Genomic DNA, 21,299 nt, shown 5'->3' with positions numbered 1-21,299 from the left:
AATTGACAGGCTGCTTAACTGGTTAACTCTTAAATTCAACATATTTGTTCAGGCAGTGAGAGGACAGGCAATGATGCAGAGAGCACAGGGAGAGGAGAGACACCAGGTCCAATAGAGAGAGGAGCACACACTCCTCTGTGCAAGGCAGGACCTGACGTGGAGGACAAGGAGGCCCTCTGGGCACTACTGTAAAAAGGAGACTCCATATGTAGATAGTTCTTAATCTGCAATTGTGTTGTTGTGTTGTGTTGACATACTTTTCTTAACTGTTTTCTTAATAAAATTAAATAATAAAATTAATTAAATAACATTTAATAAACTACACACATTTATTCATTGTATATGACTTTTACTGATAACATAATGCAATATAGCCGGGACAGCCTTACAGAGTCGCGACGCTTTGTGTTGCGTTGCTTCGCATCGCGTCGAGGTCTGTATGATCACAAAGTTTACCCACCTCTAATTTTACCACTACAGCACTGCCTGGATGTAAACTGTCGCTTTATGCTAAGTTCAGCTTCCTCTGTTCTTCTGTACTGTCGTTCCCGCAGGCAACTGTCCGAGGAGAACGCCAACCTGCACGACTCAGTGGAGAAGGAGAGCACCGAGAAGAAGCGGCTGAGTCGGAACAACGACGAGCTCCTTTGGCGTCTGCAGACCAGCCCCCTCATGTCCCCCGCCTCCTCGCCTCTCCACCGCTCCTTCTCCACCTCCCCCGTCCCCTTGTCTCCCTTCTTCTTCTCCGCCTCACCCGTGGCGGGCTGTGACTCCCCCACCCACTGCCACGGCTGTCTGCAGCAGGCCCAGTACTGCTCCCCTTCCCACAGAGCCGCCACCAACCAAAACATGTCCCCTGGCCCGGCCACGCCTACTCACAGAGCAGCGAGCAATCACAATTGCTCCCCTGGCCCGGCCACGCCCACTCACCGAGGGGCAGCCAATCGCTGTAACGCAGCCGCTTGTCTCGGCTCTTTTCAGAGATAAGCTCACATCTTTCTTTTTATCTCTCTCTGTCTCTCTGTCTCTCTCCCTGCCTCACTTTTATTTTCTTATCTGAGTCTTTTGCATAATTCTCCTCCTTCCTCTTTGTCGATGTGAGACACATGTTGAAGAACAACGAGGACGGACTGTAGTCTCGGGACAGGCGGTGTCTTAGCACAGAGGGTGATGTAGAAGCCTTCACAGCAGGTGGTGTCCATCATGTGAAACATAGCTTTGTACAGCTTTGTAATGGAAAATGGATGTAGAGGACTGCAGCTGAGTTCTCTGTCCCCGATCACCAACTTGTGTAATGCAAACTGTAGATAGTGTATGATAGTGTCGACACGTAGTGAAAGCTCCCTGCATGAGTAGTCATGAGTAGTCATGAGTCCCGCTCCGACGGAAACAATACAAGTGGAAGGTAGCACACTGTTGTCACCAGAATACGACACGTTGGTGTTAAAAAAAACAGCTGTGTTGTCGATAGAATCAGATATATAAGCTCTCTCAATAGGATCAGTTTCTCAATTCTTTTTTTTATCTGGAATAAATGCCCAACAAAGCGCCTTATACTGGACCTGCCGTCTCACCAGCAGAGAACAACAAACATTCTCATTTTTAAAAAGGACTTTGGATAAAGAATTGATTCTTAAACCATGTGAATCCTGTTTTTCAGCCACACCCGAGGTGTGTCCAACTATCAGTTGGTTGCTGATAGTTGTAACACAGGCCGTCCAGAGGAGTGAATGGTCTAACCTTTGCCAGGGCTTCCTCCAGCATATCGACACACGATGAGTTATTCTTCACCTTTGGGATCCCTCAGGTCAATTATTTGCCATTTTGAATTTTCCTCAGCGGGATCGTGCTGTGTGTTGTGTGTGTGGCTCAACAACAACTTCAGTAACACACAACTAGTAGGGAGCTCAAAGCTGAAGGGGAAACCGTGCACAGGAAACACTCTTTTACGATCTTTTTGTGATTTTCTTTAAGATAATGAGATATTTCTATCTATTTTAATTATTTAAATTTACATGCATTTTGCTGCTTAGCAAGCATGTACTGTGGAAGTCTTCCAGTCTTAACGTGAAACGTATTATTGCTGTGGTATACTTTAATTTATCAATTTTGAGGTTTAAAGCTAAATTAGTGGTCTCCACAGGAGAGAGGAGATATACTAACTTGTTGTCATCCCACAAACACAGGTGGTGTTTGGGAGACTGCGTTGAAATGGCATAAAAGCTACGTCAGCATACACGTAGGCAAACCCTCGGCCGGCCTCTTTGTAAATCCAAAGATAAGTGTCGCCCTTCCTGAACTTGTGTAAAACTCTTAATAACCTCTTCAGATTCTTCTGTTTTTTTTTATCTGATCAGCACTTAAATTTCCAATATGACGTTCAAAGTTTTTGGAAGCTACACTTCATCCTTGTCATGCACAAATATAGCATTCAGGGAGTTATTTTCTAAATTTAGAAATTACGTTTTTTTTTTCTTCTCCTTTTGTATTGCTTCTCTACAGAACACTCAAAATATTTTTCCCAAGATAATTTTCCTCTCATACGTAATACAATAGAGGAACCTACCTTTGGTATAGAGAAATTAGTGTTATTTTATAGCATACGGTTTGTCATATAGCTGCTTCCTTTACTGCACTCTACTGACAAACTTACCCTCAGGGTCTAAACTTTCACCTGGCTTTTTCAATGTAAGCTACGCTACAGTTTAATCTCAGTGATCCGCTCACACGTCAACAGACAAAACTACTAAAAACTACTCGTGCAAAATGAGCTGCAGGAAAGAAACCAATAATGCGAGTGAGAAAGGATGTGGGTGAGTCTGCTGTCTGCAGTCACGGCGGCGTCGCTAATGGGGTCATGGGTTACGGTTAGTCAGGCGCTTCTCTGTTAAGTTACATGGTAAGGCAAAGAAAAGTTTTGCCAGCATGTAAATGATGACGTTGCTGGGTTGCTGGTTTTCCGGTTTAGTAAAATTGTAAGGAGATGTTTAATTACCATACCAGCACTTTTGATGGCCGTGATGAAGTAAAAATGTTTTCATGGATCTTTGAGATATTTGTATGATACGTACACAGGGTAAAACACTTCTTGAACAAAAGAATGTTAAATATAGCATAGGATTTGAGAAATGTATCTCAATTTACAGCTATTTTATACCTACACTAAGGATTTTTGAGAATGTCTTTGCATAATGACTAATTGTAAGAACATTGTAGTGAGAGAGTCACTGTGTGTTTGAATGTTTTAGGGATGTTTTAGGGATACTGTAGATCAGTCTATGACCTTTCAGGGGGTCACTTCATGTGCGAGGAAAATAATAACTCTACAAGGATGCAAAAAAAACAATTGTTTACAAAAAACAGCATTGTCTCAAATTTCTTCTTAAATTAATATTTGACTATTGAATGGACTTGAAAGATTTCTTAACAAAAACCCTTCAATGTGTCCTGTGGACATCTGCGTCTCACTCTGCGCTGAATGTCAAAAATGTAATGACGCCATTTTATACAAGTCATTTATGTGGTTTTGTCTGACATAGAAGGACATCTTGTACAACAGCTATGTAGCAGCCATTTAATATGTAGCACCTAGTTGAGCCTCCCCACAAGAAACATGGGTCATTGAAAGGCCCGTGTTCAGGTTTAAATGCTGATGAATATAATGTATATAATGATGTGATAAATGTTTCCATCATTTGAATTTGTGGAGGCGGAGACAACATTCACTGGATGTGTTTCTTCTGGCACTGATTGTAGGTTTGAATGTAAATACATTTACAACATGGGTCGTGTCTTAGTGCATCAACAAAGTAATAGAAGCATGTTTTTCCTGTCTCCGCCTTTCTCTTCTTTCTCATCTCTGAATTTGTGATGGTCCAATAGTAACCATAGCGTAGAAGGCCCCAGAGGACGAGAAACGGGATAGTTCAACATGTAATGTATACAAAGTATGTCTATGCTTTTATTTGTACTTTTTGGGGAGAATACGGTATTAAAACATATACAAGAAATTCACGCGGCGTCAACAGTCCTGTTGTTCACTCAAAGGTTCGTGTGTTTATCTGCTCAATGTATTCTGGCAAACTATGGATTCAAGTTTATTTTGTCTCAACAACATATTGTGGATTGTGGTTTGGTTACCACAATCCACAACAGTGACGAAAACACAAACTCACTTTGCATACATATATTGAGATCACATATTTTTAAACACTTTATATTTAATTAAGTATGAAAATATATAACTGAGCATTACATAATATGATATGAAATAGAAACTGTTATATAGTTCTAACAAAATATGATACAAGTTTCCTAATAAACGTGACATGGGAAAGTATGCTAATCTACATCACATTGAGAGCAGGCCTGGACCCCGGCTAGGCTAAAATATAAACTATAAAATTATTTCTATGATCCTTTTAAAGAAATAGCATTGTCTCGCGTCCTGAGAGTTTATTTCAGAAATATACCCTGGTCTCCATCCGATTCCAGTTTGATTTGACAGTGACTTCAGCGGGCGAACAAACTGAGGTATCACTTCTTCATGAAGTGAGATATGATATCCATGGGCAAGGGGAAGATGATGGTTGAGTTCTTCTCCGCTGCGATGGTGCTGAGAGTCTGCAGGTAGCGCAGCTGCAAGCCCGACGGAGACTCTGAGATCACAATGGACGCCTCCTTCAGGGCGCGAGATGCATTCATCTCACCCTCTGCTGCAATCACCTACACGTGGGTCGACAAAGGGACATTAGGATGGCTCACAATAATCGCGTCCCGAAAATGGCCTACATTGGGTTTTACAGTAAAAGAAAATGTGCTCACACTCCATGCATGTACTGTGACCCTACATTTCATCACGTCCGTACCTTGGCTCTGGCCTCTCGTGTAGCTTCTGCTTCGGCGGCCATGGCTCTCTGCAACTGTTGCGGCAGCTTCACATCTTTAATCTCCACGCGCTCGACCTTGATGCCCCAGTTGTCCGTGGCTTCATCCAGGTTGAACTGAAAAAGACGGAAAGGGGAGGAGCTTACACACCTGCAGCTTCCGTGCCATCGATTGATGATGCATTCGCGCGTCACTCTGACCGTTAGAGATGAAGAGCGAAGGGGAGCAAAGCAAAACCCAGTTCCTGTACCTGCATGCTGTGAGCGATGCCCTCGCGGTCGGACAAGAGCTCAGCCAGGTTCTTCGTCCCCAGGACATTTCTCAGGGTGGTTTGAGCCAGCAGACGGGTGGAGGAATCGGCATTAGACACGTTGGCCACTGAGGCAATGGGGTCACTGACCCGGAAGTACACCACTCCGTCCACGGAAACTGTAACCGAGTCCTTGGTCAGGATCTAGAGGAGTGAAGCATGACAGTTTGACTGTGAGTGCCCGCGGATTACAACTAAAATCAACTTTTGTCTCGCTCTTTGCGTCGACTTTCTACCTCTTGTGGTGGGATGTCAAATGAAACTGTTCGCAAATCCACTTTCACAATTGAGTCGGTGCATGGCAAAATAAAGAAAATTCCTGCAGACAAACAGATGGTTGGAGGAAAAAGTCAACTTTAAATCACTAAATTGCATCTGGAATGAATCCAATCCAACATTGTTAACTTTGTACCTGGTCCTTTGGCCTTCCTGTCGGTAATGCGTCCCAGTCTAAAGATGACAGCGCGCTCATACTCTTGCACAATCTGCAGCAAGAACACAGCACAAGCTCCAATCACATTCAAACTGTCAGCAAAGGAAATTGCGGTTTCTGCTATTCAATCCACTATGCGCACTTTTTTTTTTTTTTTTTTTTTGTAGGTCACTCACCTTCAGACAAAACCAGATGGTGAGGGGGAAGAGAAGAAGGGTGAACATGCCAGAGAGTATGACTATGAACCAACCAACGCATCCCAAAGACCCTGTTTGTTCGGCTGGAGAGAGGGAGACAACAGTGTTTGTTAAACATACTGGGAATTAAAAACTAAAACACACATGAAAAGGAGACTCCCAGTTAGAAAGAGATGGGAAGAGGTTTGCATCCAAAAGGAAAAATACCTTATTCACGTGCATAATGAGGCACCCTGTAACTAGACAGGAGTTAAGAAACATTTTCATTTTTCAGACGTACCATTTTTACAATTAATACTGTCCTGAAATGTCATTAGAATATTGGTTTGAACCACTATCAATATTTAACGAGGTAAATCTAACATTAATACTGGCAGTTTACATAACGAGAGACTATCGCGAGAGACATGCTGGGTAAACATGGCTGTAATAATGCTTGTGGTTGCATAAGATCAAGTAAGAGAAAGGTGTGTTTTCTTGTAATTTTCTTTTAACACATTTCAATTAAAGCAAAAGTATTTTCTGTTTCCTGGTCAAACCACAATAGCTTCCTGCTGTTGAACAAAAGGAAATTGTACTGTCGCACCACACTTCAGAAACATCAGTGTGTGCAAATTATATTCCCATATGATTAGATATCTATATTTTATTCAATAAAATAGTTTTAAAATATTGCTAAAACCTATTTGCATGGAAGAAATTGCAATAGGAACATGACACCAACTATGTCCACATAATCTGCGCATTCATGTAATTTAACAGCTGCAGAGAAACAAACACCTGAGTGAAAGAGGACGCATGTAAACGATGTGTACACCGTCTCTATGACACATAATCCTGTTCTACAGGTTTGTGATGCTTAAAAGGACTCGACGCGATACGAAAGTGAGCCGTTATCAGCAACCAAATAAAGGGACATTTAAACAAAAGTCAACCGTGTGAGATGACAGCTCCTTATTCCCCTGACTTCTCAGCGCGTGGATACGCACAGGCACAAACCCTCCGGGTCACATGCTTTTGGGACTCTGATCTCAGCGACATGTGATTTTCTATCTCCATAACAACGGACTTCTACTTTGCCCCGAGCCCTCTAACCTGCATTCTACCCACACAGGTGAGCTCCTACGTAAGCATCACACCAGAATACCCTCCTGCTCACACGACGGCGGACAAACAACCCGCATCTCAAGTTTCATGGAAAAGTAAACATCTCCTTTGTGTATACACGCTTTACACAATAATCATTACTTATTAACGCAAGGCGTTATGTAGCATTACGGCTTAGAAGAAAATACATTAAAGCCAAACGTGGTCGATCTTACATATTAAATCGTCTTTGCTGGTTCCTCTTCTCTTCTGGCTTTCCATCTGGTCCTCCATTTCCATGTGCTGGTTACAACTGAGAGGGGAAGTGTGTTGTGAGTCTGTTGAAGCGCATCTGAGTGAGAGGGAGTGATCCAGCCTTTTAAAGCTCTGGTGCTTATTACATAGCTCAGAGAAGGTGTGGCTCTTACGCAGTTGAGTTGATCATCAACCATTAATCTTAGTCGCTTTAGCATTGTTAATCTTACAATACCGACCCAATTACACACTGAAAATAATGTTGTGTCTGTAACGTATTTAAATGTGCAGAAGCAGTAAATAAAGTATATTCTTCCTCCTTTCACATTTTTTGATTGAGGAAATATTACCTGAAAGCTTGGAATGAGCTACTTACTTTTGACAGAGAGTTATCGATGGGTTGTGAACAATTTAATACCCACAAGATGCATCTCAAATCCATAGAAACAACAAAAGAAGAACCAAAAACTGAAAAGATGCAGATTGTTGTGTTGTTGCTGTTGTTGTTGCTTGAATTACACTAAGTTCCTTCAGAAATAAAAAGCAAGGTGAAAGGTCTACAGGGTGAAATGACTACCAAGTTATGGAAACAAAATAAATGTATCATAAATGTATCGTAAGGCAAGTTAATGAATAACCCAGTTGGGAGAATGTGGCTAGAATGTGAAAAAAGAAAGAAAACATGAGTAATGGAAAATGGAAACGCTCCCGTGACTGGGTGTCGGATTCCCGTGACTAATTAACACATGACTGATGGCATCACTTAGCAATAAAAGAGATGATCGTGATAAGCAATGTTCAAAGCTCTAAATTAACTCTAAGTGGCCTGTAAAACTGTTACAATACAGATGGTTGAATAGAGTAACAGGAACTAGACTATCAAGTGCATATTAACTCTGAAGTCACTTTTGAGGCAGCATTTTTGTAATATTTAACAACTATCCTTTTAAGTAAGTTTTTCCTCTGGCTGTTAACATTTAGTTTAGACTTTGACAAAAAATCTATATAAAGAGGACTCTCTACTATTGCAAATAGCATTTTTAGCGCTGTGTATTTTCAATTCAAAACTGTGACTTGCATATTTCATTAAAAAAAAAAAAAAGGTTCATGGCACAGAAAAGAGATACAGCAACAGCCGGCAGCAGTTTACTGACTAAATAATAAAACAGGTGTCAACAGAAAAAAAGAAAACTACAGGGCATCAAACAGATCGTCTATTATCTGAGTGTTCAAAGGTTTACAGTAAATGAGGTAAAATTACAGTTTAGTAACGTCGCAGAGAGCATTACCAACAATATAGACATTTAATATTTCAAGTCCATACGTCGATCAACATATCCCCCCCGGACACCAGAACGGGATTCAAAAACATTGTCGATGTTCCCACCGTAAAAGAAAACTGTAGCGCACAACATAAGTCACCAAAAGAATTCATGTCACGTCCTTTCTACTGTGACTACACTAAACACTACATGACCATACTGACAATTCATTACATGATATCATGTACATTTTTTCAATTTCATTATTCACTAATAAGTGTTGATAAACTTGATTAAAAAGCAGCCCAGTCCGGGTAGCATTTAAAACTGTCATGGTCTAAAACCTAAACAGATATTTACAACTGTTCACTATGAATAATATAGGAAATATGGCAGCTCCCCCGAGATACTATTTCAACAGTTTTCACAATAATCTTTCTTGTAGTAAAGAGTCTGGCTGTAACATCACACATCACTGAGACTCTTCAATCGGAGACCAAAAAAAAAAAAGGGATGGACATGTAAAGTGTACTCAATGTTTCATTGTGGGATTCACTGCCAACCCAACTGCGGGTGCAGGCCTGGCTGAAGGGGAAAGGGGTTTCCTGGGCCGGGTGGGTAGTTGGTAAAACTGTTGGGCTGAGGGGGGAAGCCGTCCAGCGCAGATTGGGGATGAGCCTGGAACAAGACATGGGAAAGCTGTGTTTTTAAAGGCTTCATCAAACTTGCATTCAAATTATTTTACTCTGCCAGAGTGTAAAGTGTGTGTGTGTGTGTGTGTGTGCGCGTGCAGGTACCTGCAGGAGGGCAGACTGCATGGCTTGGTTGTGGAGGCCACCGAGGGCAGCAGGAGAGGCCGAGGGAGAGAAGCCCGGCACCCCGGGGAAGGAAAGCAAGCCGGGGAACCCGCTGCTTCCCGGAGGCTGGAGTCCACTGCTCAACCTGTAAAATAGCAAAATAGTTACTGTCATCACCACTCAAAGTGATCCTGATTCTAAAAGTATACTTTTCAACAGGATTCTGGATCTGTTAAAATCTTTGTGTAAAAATTGACGTTTAATATTTATCATCACATTTATATCTCATTTAATGGCTTTCTTAACCCACTGTTGAGTGTATGAAATGTAGACAAAAGGTGAGGCTTTTGCACTGGTTCACTGACAAGATCACGTGGAAAATATGAGGTTGACAACAATTAAGGGGAAGCCGACTCAGAAAGATGATTACAAGAACCAAGGGCTGGGCCTGAATCTCCTCAGTAGGAGTACAAGTGGACTTTGCACTTGGGTGCAGTGTTTCCACTTATAAAACCAATAATGGAAAACCAATGCACATGATGTATGATGCCCCTTTCTCTCTCTTTCTTTAGGAAAAAATATATTTTATATTCTAAATAGTGTTTACTATTTACTAATGTTTACTGGAAATGCAGAAACAAAATAGAACAAATATGAACACATAGAAAAGTGTGATAACTACATAATCAACCATATTACCACAAAAAAAAAAGTGTCTACTCTCATCCATACATTTTGATTTAGTAGATTTTGTATGTTATTTTGTAATTAAAACAATATTAGTCAAATCATCAGGTGTATTTGAGATCATGTGACATGGCTTCTGAATATTGGACAGTGAAAATGCCCCATGCCCACATACCCCGGCTGGAAGTTGGAGCTGAAAGCAGACGCAAAGCCAGGCAAAACTGGCGACGATGACGGAACCCCGGCTACGGCCGCCGCCGCTGCAGCCGCCGCCGCCGCCTGCAGTGGCGACACCGACGCCACTGAAGCCGAAGAGGCGCCTTGCAGGCCCATAAAAGAAGACAGTACGGGGCTGCCGGTACCGTGCCCTCCCGAAACCCCCAACCCTGGGAAACCAGTGGGGCTAGCGCCGGGAGGAAGGCCCGGGAACAACGAGGCGGCAGAGGTGAGCCCCAGCCCGAAAGGAGAGGCCGCACCGGAGGCGGAGTTGGGGCCCAGGCCCGAGTAGATGGAGGTCGGTGGGTGGTTAGACATGTTGGTAGTGGGGGGCATCGCGGACATGGACGACTGCATGGAGGATGGCGGCAGGGAGGATGAGAGGGAGGAGAAGGGGGACAGGCCGGGATAATGGGAGGGCGAGGGGCTGGACGACAGAGCTTGGAAGCCGCTGAGGGCGACGGGACTGGAGAGCGAGACTTGAGCCGAGCCCGAGGGGTGCGACAGGCCCAAGGAACGGGCCAGGGCGGCCTGGGCGGAGCCTTGCACCACGTAAGAGCCGACGGAGGGGGTGCCGGAGCGGGACGTGCCCTTGAAAGCAGAGGGCACCGGGCTGTTGCTGCCACTGTTGCTGCCCCCGCTGTGCCTGTTCAGCACTCCGGCCGCGGCCATAGCTGCGTGAATTTGTCCCGAATGAGCCGGGGAGGGTTTGGGACTGGGACCCGGGGTGGAACAGCTGGGAATAACTGGAGCCGATTGTCCAGAGGGGGTGTAGCTCCGGATCACTGACCCGGAGGCGTTACCCATGCCGTGGTGGACGGGTCCCGACTGGTGATCTGTGGACTGAGAGAAGCCCCTCTGCTGAGTCGTCTGAGATAAAGGGTCCTGGCCGCCGCGGCCGGAAGCGGGGGTGCCCGGCCGGGAGACGGCATGGAAGGGGGAAGGGGAGAAGCCCCCGCTGCCGGGGACGGGAGTCCCACACGGGGTGCCTGAAGGCGTGTGGGCTTTAATGACAGACGAGGGTGTTGGCGTGACGTGGCCGCTGGGCGTCTGCGGGCCCGCTTTGATCACGGATGGGGACGGTGCCGGGGAGTGAGACGGGGCATTGGGGTTGTGAGAGGGAACCATGCCGGGGAACACCGGCGTGATGGGAGTGGTGGGAGGTGGCTGAGCAGGAGAAGCTTGCGGTGGGACGGGGGTAGAAGGCGTGGACCCATGAGGAATGAGGAGGGGTCCGCTGTTGACTCCAGGGGTGGTGTTGTGCGGATTGCCTGGTTTGGCGTAACCTTGAGGGGGGAGAAAATGAAAGCAAAGTTAACGAAAAAGGATCATCTGAAATAATGACATCGTCCGAAATGGTTCCAGGACGCAGACAGAAAAGGTTAAAACCAGATGAGCTATAGCAGAAGCAGCAATGCACTCGCATCTAAAATATGAGAGGAGAGACACAGCAAGGAAGAATAGCCAGAGAGCATCCCTGTGGCGTGCAACTTATTCTATGGAAATAATAGGAAATGTCACGATTGGAACATGTGTTCTTCTTACGTTTGGGGAATGACGACATTAACGCATTTGGCTTGTTAACTGCACATTCACTCTCATCACACTGAGCTGATCACAACCCAGCGTTGGACATTGGCCAATTTAATACAACTTGAGATGTATTTTTGGGTGTGACCACATGTTCCCCAAAAGGCCCTAAAAGATGCATTTCAAACTGATGAAAAGGTGTGTTAAAAATCCCAAGCAATGAAAGTTAAATGCTGGCACATTGCATGATTCCAGAAAGAAAACGATTAAAGACATTGGTTAAAAGCTATTCCTGGTCCGCGCTGCAGCAGAGCCATCCACACAATTCACACTGACTGACCAGAAAACAGAAGTACCTTTAAGTTGCACTCCCATGCAATAATAAAACCTTGCGCTTAAGACTTTATTACACATAAAAACTAATAATATCGAATTATCCACTTTGACTTCATCACCTACACATTTACTGAATAAATAACGGACTATATCAAATATCAGAAATGTAGTTGTAGTTGCTCGCTATCCATCACATAGCGAGCAACCTAACATGGTGACATGCAGGCCCAAAAAATCTCTCCAACAGCTCTAAAACAATGGGGTCCAGTACACAGCTCTGCATTGGGTTGCACTGAAATGTACAACATTGTGTATTTTTCTGGTCACTCAGTGCACTCCAGAAGTAAGCGGATTCTTCACCTGATAAAAAGGCATCAAACTTGATAAGCGCAGGTAAGCAGCATGCCAGAGAGTTGTCCACTTGCTCGCACACACACACACACAAGCGTGCGTGGGCTTTCAACAAATCATACCTGCTACTTTGTGGGTGGAGCTGTAGGGGGGAGGGGCCACGCTGGTTGTTATAACCCCTCCCACAGAAACAAGGCCTGCGTTGTTGTACGCACCTGAGGTAGTAGTTACACATATTAATGGCATCCACCTTACATTTCTACACTCACACACGCATACAAATGTGGGGTTTACACGCACGACGCACCCCGCTGCTAACTCTACCCAGAAGGTAGTGCGAAAAAAAAAAAAAAAAACAGGCTTCACTGTACCTAAAACCCCTGGAAGCAGAATTATTAAATCCTCTATCTGGTATATCGGTGTTCTTATCATCCACAGGTAGAAGATACAGTGCTGGATTACAGGGCGGGGGCGGGGGGGTAAGTGGGTTTATGAGGGTCATTCCTTACTTGGTGCGATGGTGGCGTGGGGTCGGCACGGGGGTATAGGGTAGGGCACAGGCCGATGAGGGTTGTAGGTCGACGGAAACTAGAAAATTAAGAAAAAAAAGGAGTAAGTCTCATAACTGATCAGCATTCAAGTTTTCAAAAGCAATATAAAAAAGGAAAGTTACACATTGATTTTATATTGTTAACCACCGGGTGAACCCCCCCCTCCGCCGCCAAAGACCAAAGACCATACCGCTGCTCGGTATTAAACCCAACAATGTAAGGTATTTTATGCAGCTTATGGTTTTAATACAACATCCTCATATTTTAGGATGGTCGTCACACGACATGACATGCAAGTTGAAGGTTTTGTTAAGCGTTGCCACTGTGATTGGGTCATGTGAGGACTTAGGTGAGTAACTTAGGTTTGTCTGCGGCATCCTGCTGCTGTTAACATCATCCCAGTCACTCGAGTGCTTACTGGTTTGAAAGGTCCAATGATGCGAGCGGAAATTCCTTTCCCCTCAAAATTGTTAGAAGTGTCATCTTTCTTTTCTGCTTCTTTCTTTACTGGAGGAATTCCCTGTGGTCAAAAACAAAAAACAAAGTCAAGCTTATTTTGGGCAGACAACGTGTCTGCAGACAACGTGTGTGTCAATTGTTTGCTGGATCTTCTATTAAAAAAGACATATAATATGTCATCATGATATGATAATGGGTTATCACCTTTGGCTATTTGTTCATAGCCTTAGGCTTAGCCTAGGCTTTTTGCTCAATAAATAGCTCCGCATATACTTACAGGAAATGTGCCGCTGACGAGGCTGGGTCTACCTTTAGGGTAGGGATTTCCTGGTATCATACCGCAGGAGGAGATCATGGCTACAGGAGCCTTGCAGCCAACCTTACATACCTTGTGACACAGAAGTGTTTTAGAAAGTTTAGAAATGTTGCGTATCTTCTTGTATTTTTTGTTTAGGGATGTGAAAGATAATGCATCAACATGTGCAAGTTAACATTCTAAAAGCATTACTTATTATTTCTAAATTGCATCAATTAATTGCAATTGGATTATTCCCTATTGCTACCACAGTGTGTTTTCATACTAAGACATACAATTAACAAATAGGGTTTCTATACTTACTTACCTAAAACACAATGAAATTCAATTTCTATAGATGAACTTACTTGCTCCAGTATCCTGCGAGCTCGCTTTTTCTCTGACAGGTGTATGCGAAACAGATCTTCCACAGGACGAAAATTTTGGGCATCTGAAATGTTCCTGTATGGGAAAATAAATTAATATTGAACGAATCACTAATTACCCAATCGGTTGATGTTACGAAATTTGACGTCCGTTTAAACATCTATTCAGGGGGCTGAAATGCATTTTCAGAAAGTACTCACAAAGCAATTAGTTCCAGGACAATCAGTCTGTCCTTTGAGAAAGTGAAGCAATTCAGGATGTTTGCAACTTTGGTTGTAGGGATTGCAACCATTTTCTAACAGATGGAGAAACATGATTAACGCACACTTTAAAAACACACCAAAGTGGTAATACCACACAAAACGATGACATTTTCACACCTCACTATTATTGGTGTTGACTTTACCCAATCAAATTATATCCACTAACACAAATATATTTAGCAAACCCAAACTTGTTGCTGATCACTCAAAACACTTGTTACTCACATGCTGCAGAGCTTTAACTGCTTTGATCTGTGGCTCTGCCCATGAGAAATATTTCAGTATATCCATCACCTGCAAATGTACAAGACATTAAACATCAGACTTTTGCTGCTCTATTGCGGTAGAATCAAATACAAATTTGACCGCCACCACCACTATTGATCAAATTGTAGCATGCATTCATGTAGCAAAACATGTGCAGGGAACCCTGTCGGTCCAGTGTGATAAGAGACAGCACGTGGTGTTGCTGTTTGGACCGTTACCTGCTCACTGGAGAAATACCCGTGCACCTGCTCTATGGCTTTGATCCGTTGATCGGTCAGCACGCACTAAAACACAGAACGAAGCATTGCCAAACCTTTTAAAGTGGGACAGAAATCAGCGGTTGTATCGGTCAGCAATTTGGGCTCATACGCTCCTTACCTTTCTTATTTCATCCAAGACTATGTCAAAGGATTTCTTATCCATGTTTGTGGATTAAAACAGGCGTTCGCTCCTTGGTCAATAAATAGTTAATATACCATGCGATCGGTAAATACGCGTTCAACAATGCAGTAGATTTGGGGTAGAAAGCAGTCGATTGACCTAAAGTCTAAATACCATGCTACTCATCCAGCGCTACTGGTTTAAATTCATAATGCTAAAAAGGCATAATTCAAAGCATTGCATTTTGCAGTAAGTCCGTTCGTTCCGTAATAAAGCAGCAAGTTCTTTAAAGTCCTTCTGTAAAATACAACTTTCCGCTCCCGAACAATGACTTCCAAACAAGAGAAGCTGTGTCTGCAGTCCAAAACCTGCCTGCACCAGATTTGTCCGCAGCTAACAACAAGCTAGCCAGCTACAGCAATCCTTATTTCTGTGCACAACTCAACAAAAAGACCGCGGGAGAGACGGATTCTTTTGCACATAAATTCATTTGAATTTAGGATAAATCCAGTGCTAGCGATGATTACCATATAGTCTGGAACATCATTACAATTTTTTAAAATAACGCGCTAGGAAGGTTAGCAGTCTTGCTAACTTCCCCTGACAGCTGGCGCTACTAACGTCAACAGTCGAAAGGACCCCTGTTGAAGGCAGCCTGTCGGAAAAGACACCACGCAGCGCGGTTTGAAGCTACGTCAGAATGAAAGTTAGTTTTGCTGGATCAATAACGCTAACGTTTGACTAACTGGTAAAATAACCATTGATTAAATCGATTATGATTTTATACATAAATTTCATGTTCTGTTTTAGTTTTCTTCAGCAGGCACAGGCAGGGCCAGCCCCAAGAGCGTACAGGAAGTAAACATAAAAATGGTTCTCAATATCTTTGCTCAGCAGCAGTAGAGCAGAACAGACAACAGACGTTTTTTCGCAATAGTTAAACATGGACCGCTTTTCATGGTCAAATGGTCTCCTGGAAATAAACGAAACTTTAGTGATCCAGCAGCGAGGTATCAGGCTGTATGACGGCGATGATAAGGTACAGTTATGTTTCCCGATAGCTAAGTTTGTGACATACAAACAACAACAGCAGCAACAACAACACAGCGGCTAAAACGTCGATGGAAGAACGTTAATAAAGAGAACGTTAGCTAAATGATGTTGATGATGGTGATTACTGAAGCAATACACGGAAGTAATAACCCCCCTGTACTCTCATTGGACCAGGCTAAGCTTGACAGCGGGGTTGCCTTGTTGAGCACCCATCGGTTGATCTGGAGGGACGTTAAAAACCATGTAAGACAAACAGTGATTGCGAGAGGATGGGGGACATTTTTCACGGATTTGTCTCTTCCCGTGTTGTGTGTCTCTCATGATGACTTCTGGATTTCCTTCGGTCACTTGTAGGAATGCTGCATAGCCATGCCCCTGTCACAGATCGTCTTCTTTGAGGAGCAGGCTGCAGGAATAGGAAAGAGGTGAGTGCCAATAAATACATCTTTCAAATTTGAACATAAATGAGAGAACAGGCTTTGAAATACATTCATGATTTAGCTGAGCAGAACATTTTAAGACGGCTCTGTAGTAATCAGAGTATGGAACTTGACGTGTTTGGGTAGAATATCATAGTCCACTGCAGTTGAAATCTCCAGGGGAAAATGGCTGTAGTGAGGATTTTCTATTAAATGTTGACAATCATTACAATTTAAAAGAATTAATTGGTAAATAAACTATCACCATCTCTTATTCTGTAGTGCAAAAATAATTATCCACCTGCATGCAACACCTGCCAACAAGGAACCAGGTCCCTACCAACATAGCAAGTACTCCTTCATCAAGCTGTCCTTCAAAGAACACGGACAGATCGAGGTAGTGCAACGTATACAAGTATTTAAAAGAGCTTTCTGCTTTGCCTTTTCATGTCTTAATGAGCATTCTGAAACTCTTTTTCGGTTATTTATCACTGCTGGCTGTGTCGTTTGCTTGCAGTTTCACAGGAGGCTAACGGAAGAAATGACTCAGAAGAGATGGGAAAGTACGCCGGCTTCTCAACCCATCCCCACAGCAACCGGATCTCAGGTTAGAAGCTGGAAAGATGCTCTCTCCCAGTCCCAGCTGAGTAGAATCTGCCAAACTGCCTTTCAGCATTCCATTAGGGGAATTATATGGGAATTACCCGCCTATTAATTCACTGTATGTGCCACTGGATGGCAGTGTTGTCTTTATATCAATGGGAATGATGATGTTATTGGTCTACTCAGAACTTCAGCCTCTGACGATTCACCGATATCTAATCAGGACACAAATCGCTCAATTAGTTGATATTGTCATTGACATCCAATTAAGTGCAGTATGCCACAGCAGGACTCACGATTGAGTAAAAATAAACTTCTGTGTTTACTGTCCTTTAATCAAAGGTGATTTGATGAAATTTTGATAAACACTGTAAAATTATTGCCACTAAAATTGATTTCTGGGAGGACAGGACTTGACCACAATTTCTTCCCTCCCCACTGTTTGTCTTTCCTAGCCCCTTGAGTTTTTTGTTTTTGTTTTTCTAAGGGCATGTGTGTTTCAGATCGTGACTTTTTCTTTTCTTTGTGGTCATGCAGACAGGAAGAACACGTGCCGTTGGAATTGTTGGCATTGAGAGGAAGATAGAGGAGAAGAGGAAAGAAACGGACAAAAATATCTCTGAGGTACTTTCAGGCCAAAATACTGAATGTGTCTCCTCAAACTTCCCAGTCAATTGTTTAGTCATAGTTCTGCCGAAATGACTGAACGTACTGAGAATACGGAGGGATTTAGCTTTCTGTGCATGTTTTCATCTCTATTTTTTTTAAGGCTACCAAAAACTCAAACCAATAATTGACCACAGTCACTGTGACTTTCATGATAAAGTAGCCATTAAGTGTTTATATTTTATTCAATTGTGAAATTCTTTATGAGCCATATCCCCCATCTCTTTTTTCAGGCCTTTGAGGATCTCAGTAAGCTGATGGTGAAGGTAAGTAATGCTTTTCTTTGTGTGTTCATATTTTTCTGTAGTCATTGGTTGAACGCAGAGTGATTTACCCTCTTATATGTTAACCATTATGTTGTATGATTGTTCGAACATCACACCCTTGAATATCAATCCAGTGTTAAGCTCAAAAACTGCTATGCAGTGAGAGTTATTGTCTACTTTTAAATAACAGGCCAAGGAGATGGTGGAGCTTTCCAGATCTATAGCCAACAAGATCAAAGACAAGCAGGGAAACATTACAGAAGATGAGGTATGAACTTGAGCATCAGACCCGGAATCAGGAGAACAATGTTTATGCTTTAAACTACTGTAAATAATAACTCATCATAAGGTATTCTATACCACGTCGGACTAATAATGTGATTACATGATGTGTTGTTTTCTTTTAATCTCCCACGGTTTCAAGTTGTTTTGCGTTTTATTAACCATCATGTTCTCCGTTATAGACCATCCGGTTTAAGTCCTATCTGCTGAGTATGGGTATTGCTGACCCCGTTACCAGGGAAACGCATGGATCAGGTACACATTACCATATGCAGCTAGCTAAGCAGCTGGGAGATATGCTGCAGGTTCCTCTGGAGGTACGTGTGACTACTGTTGTCATGTGTTTTACAACTACAGCGCCTAAAATGAATATATTCCAATTTTAATCCTACGCTGAAATTGCATTTCCATGTTCTGACTGTCACTCTTCATCTCTTCCTGCCTTCCCTCCTTCAGGAGCGCGGGGGTATGATGGCTCTCACTGAGGTCTACTGTCTCGTCAACCGTGCTCGAGGGATGGAGGTAATGCTCACAGAAGCACACGTATGAGTCCAGCTGAACTAATGAAACAAAACTTGTATAGACATTCCCACCACACACACACACACACACACAAAGGTCTTTGGTGTCTGACACAGATGGCTCTTTTCTTTCCCTTTCCCATAGCTTTTATCTCCGGAAGATTTGGTCAACGCCTGCAAGGTGTTTGAGTCGTTGAAGCTCCCATTGAGGTGAGTACTAAATATATATATATATATATATATATATAATCTTTTTATTGTATGGTTTGATTAGTCCCTTTACACTCACAAATGTAAGGATCAGCCTTCGTGTTAAATAGTGCAGGGTCGAGGCCTGCACTATATCCCAGAGGCCACACGCTTCCTGTCTCACTTCCTGTTGTTGTAGGTATTGTCCATTCCTCTGCGACGGCCATTTCAATTCACTTCGCCGTGTTTTCAAAAGGAATGCGGGGAAATGACGGTGTTTCAAAAGAAGCACCGGCCCGTTTCCACGCCACTCTGGTGCAAGTACCGTCAAACCGGTTGCAGTTCATCCGTCTGCTCGCTGTTTTAGCCTCATAAAACATAATTAATCTCTCTGTCTCTCTTACAAACACACACACACACACACATTGTTTGTTGTGTCTTGTTCCTTTGTAGACTACGTGTGTTTGACAGCGGCGTGATGGTGGTCCAGCTGCAATCTCACAGCGAAGAGGAAATGATATCCTCAGCGCTGGACAATGTAAGCTGTACCATTCCAAACATCATGCTGACATTGACGCGCTTTAGACGGCATGCCGTCTTAGACACACATCTTCGGAAGATGTCGAGAAAAGTCGCAGTTGAATTCATTCCACGACGTGTTTGGCCGTCTTCTTCTTCTCCAGGTGTCCGAAAAAGGCTCGTTGACGGCAGAGGAGTTTGCGAAGCTCTTGGGTCTCTCCGTACTTCTCTCTAAAGAACGGTCAGTGGTGAAGCTCTCTGACGCGGGCGTCTGTTTTACTGATTAATCATGTTGTTAAATCATACAGAATGATTCCAGTTGTCTGTGGTTCTTATTTTATTACTCTTCCCTCATCTCCAGGCTGCTGCTGGCTGAGAAGATGGGCCACCTGTGTACAGACGACTCTGTGGAGGGTTTAAGATTCTACCCGAACCTCTTTTGACTTTGTCACAATGGATGAAATGGAGGGAAAAAAAAACCTTAACATTAACTTCGCTGCACAGCCTTTGCTGATAGACCACTGCAGCGCCGCTACATGAGCCCGCCGGCGCCAACGTACCTGATAAATCCCGTCATTCTTTTTTAACGGTTGTTACTGGTGGGCCTTAACGGAGGCATTTCAGGTCCAAGAGCTACAGCTCTGCTCAGATACTGTACACGCAGCACCGTGTTCCCTGATTCTGTTCTTCTTGATTCATGTGCACTTAGCAATAAATAGGTTTGGGATAATTGATATAATCCTATTATATCCTGTGTACATTTTCTTTACTCGATCTTGCGGCACAAATCGTAATAACTAAATGAATAAGGAATGACCCTTTTGTCATGCTGTCTCATCTTCTGAGGAGGGACAGAACATGTCCAGAGGTGCAGGTTAAAGTGAATTTTGAAAACCATGCTGCATGTCATCTCATTTTGGTCTCTCAATCCTGTCCATCAAAAGGAATTCATGTCCCTTCACTCTTGTTCACTGAGAACAAAAATCCAAATAACAAAAGTCCTCATCTGCTGTTCGTTTGGTCCACAGTGAAACAAATTGTTGCCAAATGTCATTATTCAGCGACTTAATCCTTTTATTGTAAAGGTTGTGTATAAAGGCCAAGCAGAATCCGGACTGAGGGGTAAACCCCCTATTAATGCACTTGTAAAATCACATGTCTACTTAAGGTAAATCATATTAAGAGTAACCACATATTGTAAGTAGCCCCATGTCTCAAAGATTGTGTCTACTTTAAACCCCTGTGTTTCCCTGAGGAGCTTGTTGCGCACTTAACAAAGTCCTTTGTTCCCGTTGTGGCACTGAACTGAACAGTAAAGGGTGTTTCTTTTTCAGAGAAGCTTCCTGTTTTCAGCTGTCTCTCTCCCGAGGAAATGTGAAGGTCTGCAAAGCGTTACTGCCGATTAGATTAGCCTGCCATGTATCCTTAAGTCCTACTCCTACTTGTTGTTGGAGCTGAACTTGGACAGCTCTAATTGTTATGATCAGAGATTCATGGGTGAAATTCAATTATTGGCGAACATTTTACGAGACAAAATGGGTCCTGTTCTTGCATGCTGAGATGGATTTACTCAGCGGTGCATTTTAAGTGAATCCCTGATGCTGAATGGCTGAGTGTCGTTGGCTTAAATCTCAGTAAGGACTCCTTTCATCTATAGAAAATGGAAGCAGACACCGTCAGTTATTTTATGTGGGGGTGGGGGGTCATGTGATGGTTTGTGATGAGTAGTTCTCTGTTTTCTGTCATGCCAGCATCGTTTAAAATGTTTTATTTTCTCAACCTGCCTCCTGGGCTAATAAAGATACACACTGCTATTCTTTCTGATTCCTCA

The 21,299-nt window shown here is 43.1% G+C and overlaps 4 protein-coding genes across 6 annotated transcripts in view; 2 read left to right on the top strand and 2 right to left on the bottom strand.

Moving 5' to 3' along the window:
- mtus2a (microtubule associated tumor suppressor candidate 2a) overlaps positions 1-4,014 on the top strand; it is a 40,336-nt gene extending 36,322 nt beyond the window's left edge. For both annotated transcript variants that reach the window (XM_040182968.2, XM_040182969.2), the window contains exon 16: positions 555-4,014. In XM_040182968.2, coding sequence (XP_040038902.2) covers positions 555-987 — 433 coding nt within the window. In that variant the 3' untranslated portion in view covers positions 988-4,014. The remainder of the gene's footprint in view (positions 1-554) is intronic.
- stoml3b (stomatin (EPB72)-like 3b) lies at positions 3,949-7,306 on the bottom strand. The gene is made up of 7 exons (XM_040182981.2): positions 7,150-7,306; positions 5,807-5,910; positions 5,610-5,682; positions 5,434-5,516; positions 5,138-5,341; positions 4,869-5,003; positions 3,949-4,725 (listed from the first exon to the last, which is right to left on the bottom strand). Exons 1-7 carry the CDS (start codon positions 7,211-7,213, stop codon positions 4,537-4,539), a joined length of 852 nt encoding a protein of 283 aa, XP_040038915.2. The 5' UTR covers positions 7,214-7,306; the 3' UTR covers positions 3,949-4,536.
- A 258-nt stretch (positions 7,307-7,564) lies between these two features.
- On the bottom strand, positions 7,565-15,596 carry proser1 (proline and serine rich 1). 2 transcript variants are annotated; one of them, XM_040182971.2, is made up of 12 exons: positions 14,948-15,596; positions 14,788-14,853; positions 14,528-14,596; positions 14,240-14,334; positions 14,021-14,114; positions 13,635-13,745; positions 13,317-13,418; positions 12,857-12,935; positions 12,470-12,562; positions 10,090-11,416; positions 9,228-9,372; positions 7,565-9,108 (listed from the first exon to the last, which is right to left on the bottom strand). In XM_040182971.2, exons 1-12 carry the CDS (start codon positions 14,990-14,992, stop codon positions 8,983-8,985), a joined length of 2,352 nt encoding a protein of 783 aa, XP_040038905.2. In that variant the 5' UTR covers positions 14,993-15,596; the 3' UTR covers positions 7,565-8,982. The 2 variants fall into 2 exon arrangements, with proteins under 2 accessions (XP_040038905.2, XP_040038906.2); XM_040182972.2 differs by lacking the exon at positions 12,470-12,562 and having other exon boundaries at positions 14,948-15,595.
- Positions 15,597-21,282, top strand: vps36 (vacuolar protein sorting 36 homolog). The gene is made up of 14 exons (XM_040182980.2): positions 15,597-15,989; positions 16,178-16,246; positions 16,358-16,428; positions 16,705-16,819; positions 16,940-17,029; positions 17,563-17,649; positions 17,925-17,957; positions 18,148-18,225; positions 18,422-18,556; positions 18,696-18,761; positions 18,906-18,970; positions 19,403-19,487; positions 19,633-19,709; positions 19,830-21,282. Exons 1-14 carry the CDS (start codon positions 15,894-15,896, stop codon positions 19,909-19,911), a joined length of 1,149 nt encoding a protein of 382 aa, XP_040038914.2. The 5' UTR covers positions 15,597-15,893; the 3' UTR covers positions 19,912-21,282.
- The last annotated feature ends 17 nt before the right edge of the window (positions 21,283-21,299 follow it).

This window comes from Gasterosteus aculeatus, chromosome 7 (assembly GCF_964276395.1).
Source record: "Gasterosteus aculeatus chromosome 7, fGasAcu3.hap1.1, whole genome shotgun sequence".
NCBI lineage: Eukaryota > Metazoa > Chordata > Actinopteri > Perciformes > Gasterosteidae > Gasterosteus > Gasterosteus aculeatus.
This window is presented reverse-complemented; position numbering and strand designations above follow the sequence as displayed.

What these genes read in the sequence shown, in the direction of transcription:
- proser1 (XM_040182971.2), bottom strand. Translation starts at nt 14,992, where the DNA reads ATGGATAAGAAATCCTTTGACATAGTCTTGGATGAAATAAGAAAG. An exon ending in TCTTGGATGAAATAAGAAAG is followed by an intron (nt 14,854 to 14,947) that starts GTAAGGAGCGTA and finishes TCTGTGTTTTAG; the next exon opens with TGCGTGCTGACCGATCAACG. An exon ending in TCATTGGACCTTTCAAACCA is followed by an intron (nt 12,936 to 13,316) that starts GTAAGCACTCGA and finishes TTAATTTTCTAG; the next exon opens with TTTCCGTCGACCTACAACCC.
- vps36 (XM_040182980.2), top strand. Translation starts at nt 15,894, where the DNA reads ATGGACCGCTTTTCATGGTCAAATGGTCTCCTGGAAATAAACGAAACT. An exon ending in TGTATGACGGCGATGATAAG is followed by an intron (nt 15,990 to 16,177) that starts GTACAGTTATGT and finishes TCATTGGACCAG; the next exon opens with GCTAAGCTTGACAGCGGGGT. An exon ending in CGGACAAAAATATCTCTGAG is followed by an intron (nt 17,650 to 17,924) that starts GTACTTTCAGGC and finishes CTCTTTTTTCAG; the next exon opens with GCCTTTGAGGATCTCAGTAA.
- stoml3b (XM_040182981.2), bottom strand. Translation starts at nt 7,213, where the DNA reads ATGGAAATGGAGGACCAGATGGAAAGCCAGAAGAGAAGAGGAACCAGC. An exon ending in CAGGAAGGCCAAAGGACCAG is followed by an intron (nt 5,517 to 5,609) that starts GTACAAAGTTAA and finishes GTTTGTCTGCAG; the next exon opens with GAATTTTCTTTATTTTGCCA. An exon ending in TTGACATCCCACCACAAGAG is followed by an intron (nt 5,342 to 5,433) that starts GTAGAAAGTCGA and finishes TCACTCCTCTAG; the next exon opens with ATCCTGACCAAGGACTCGGT.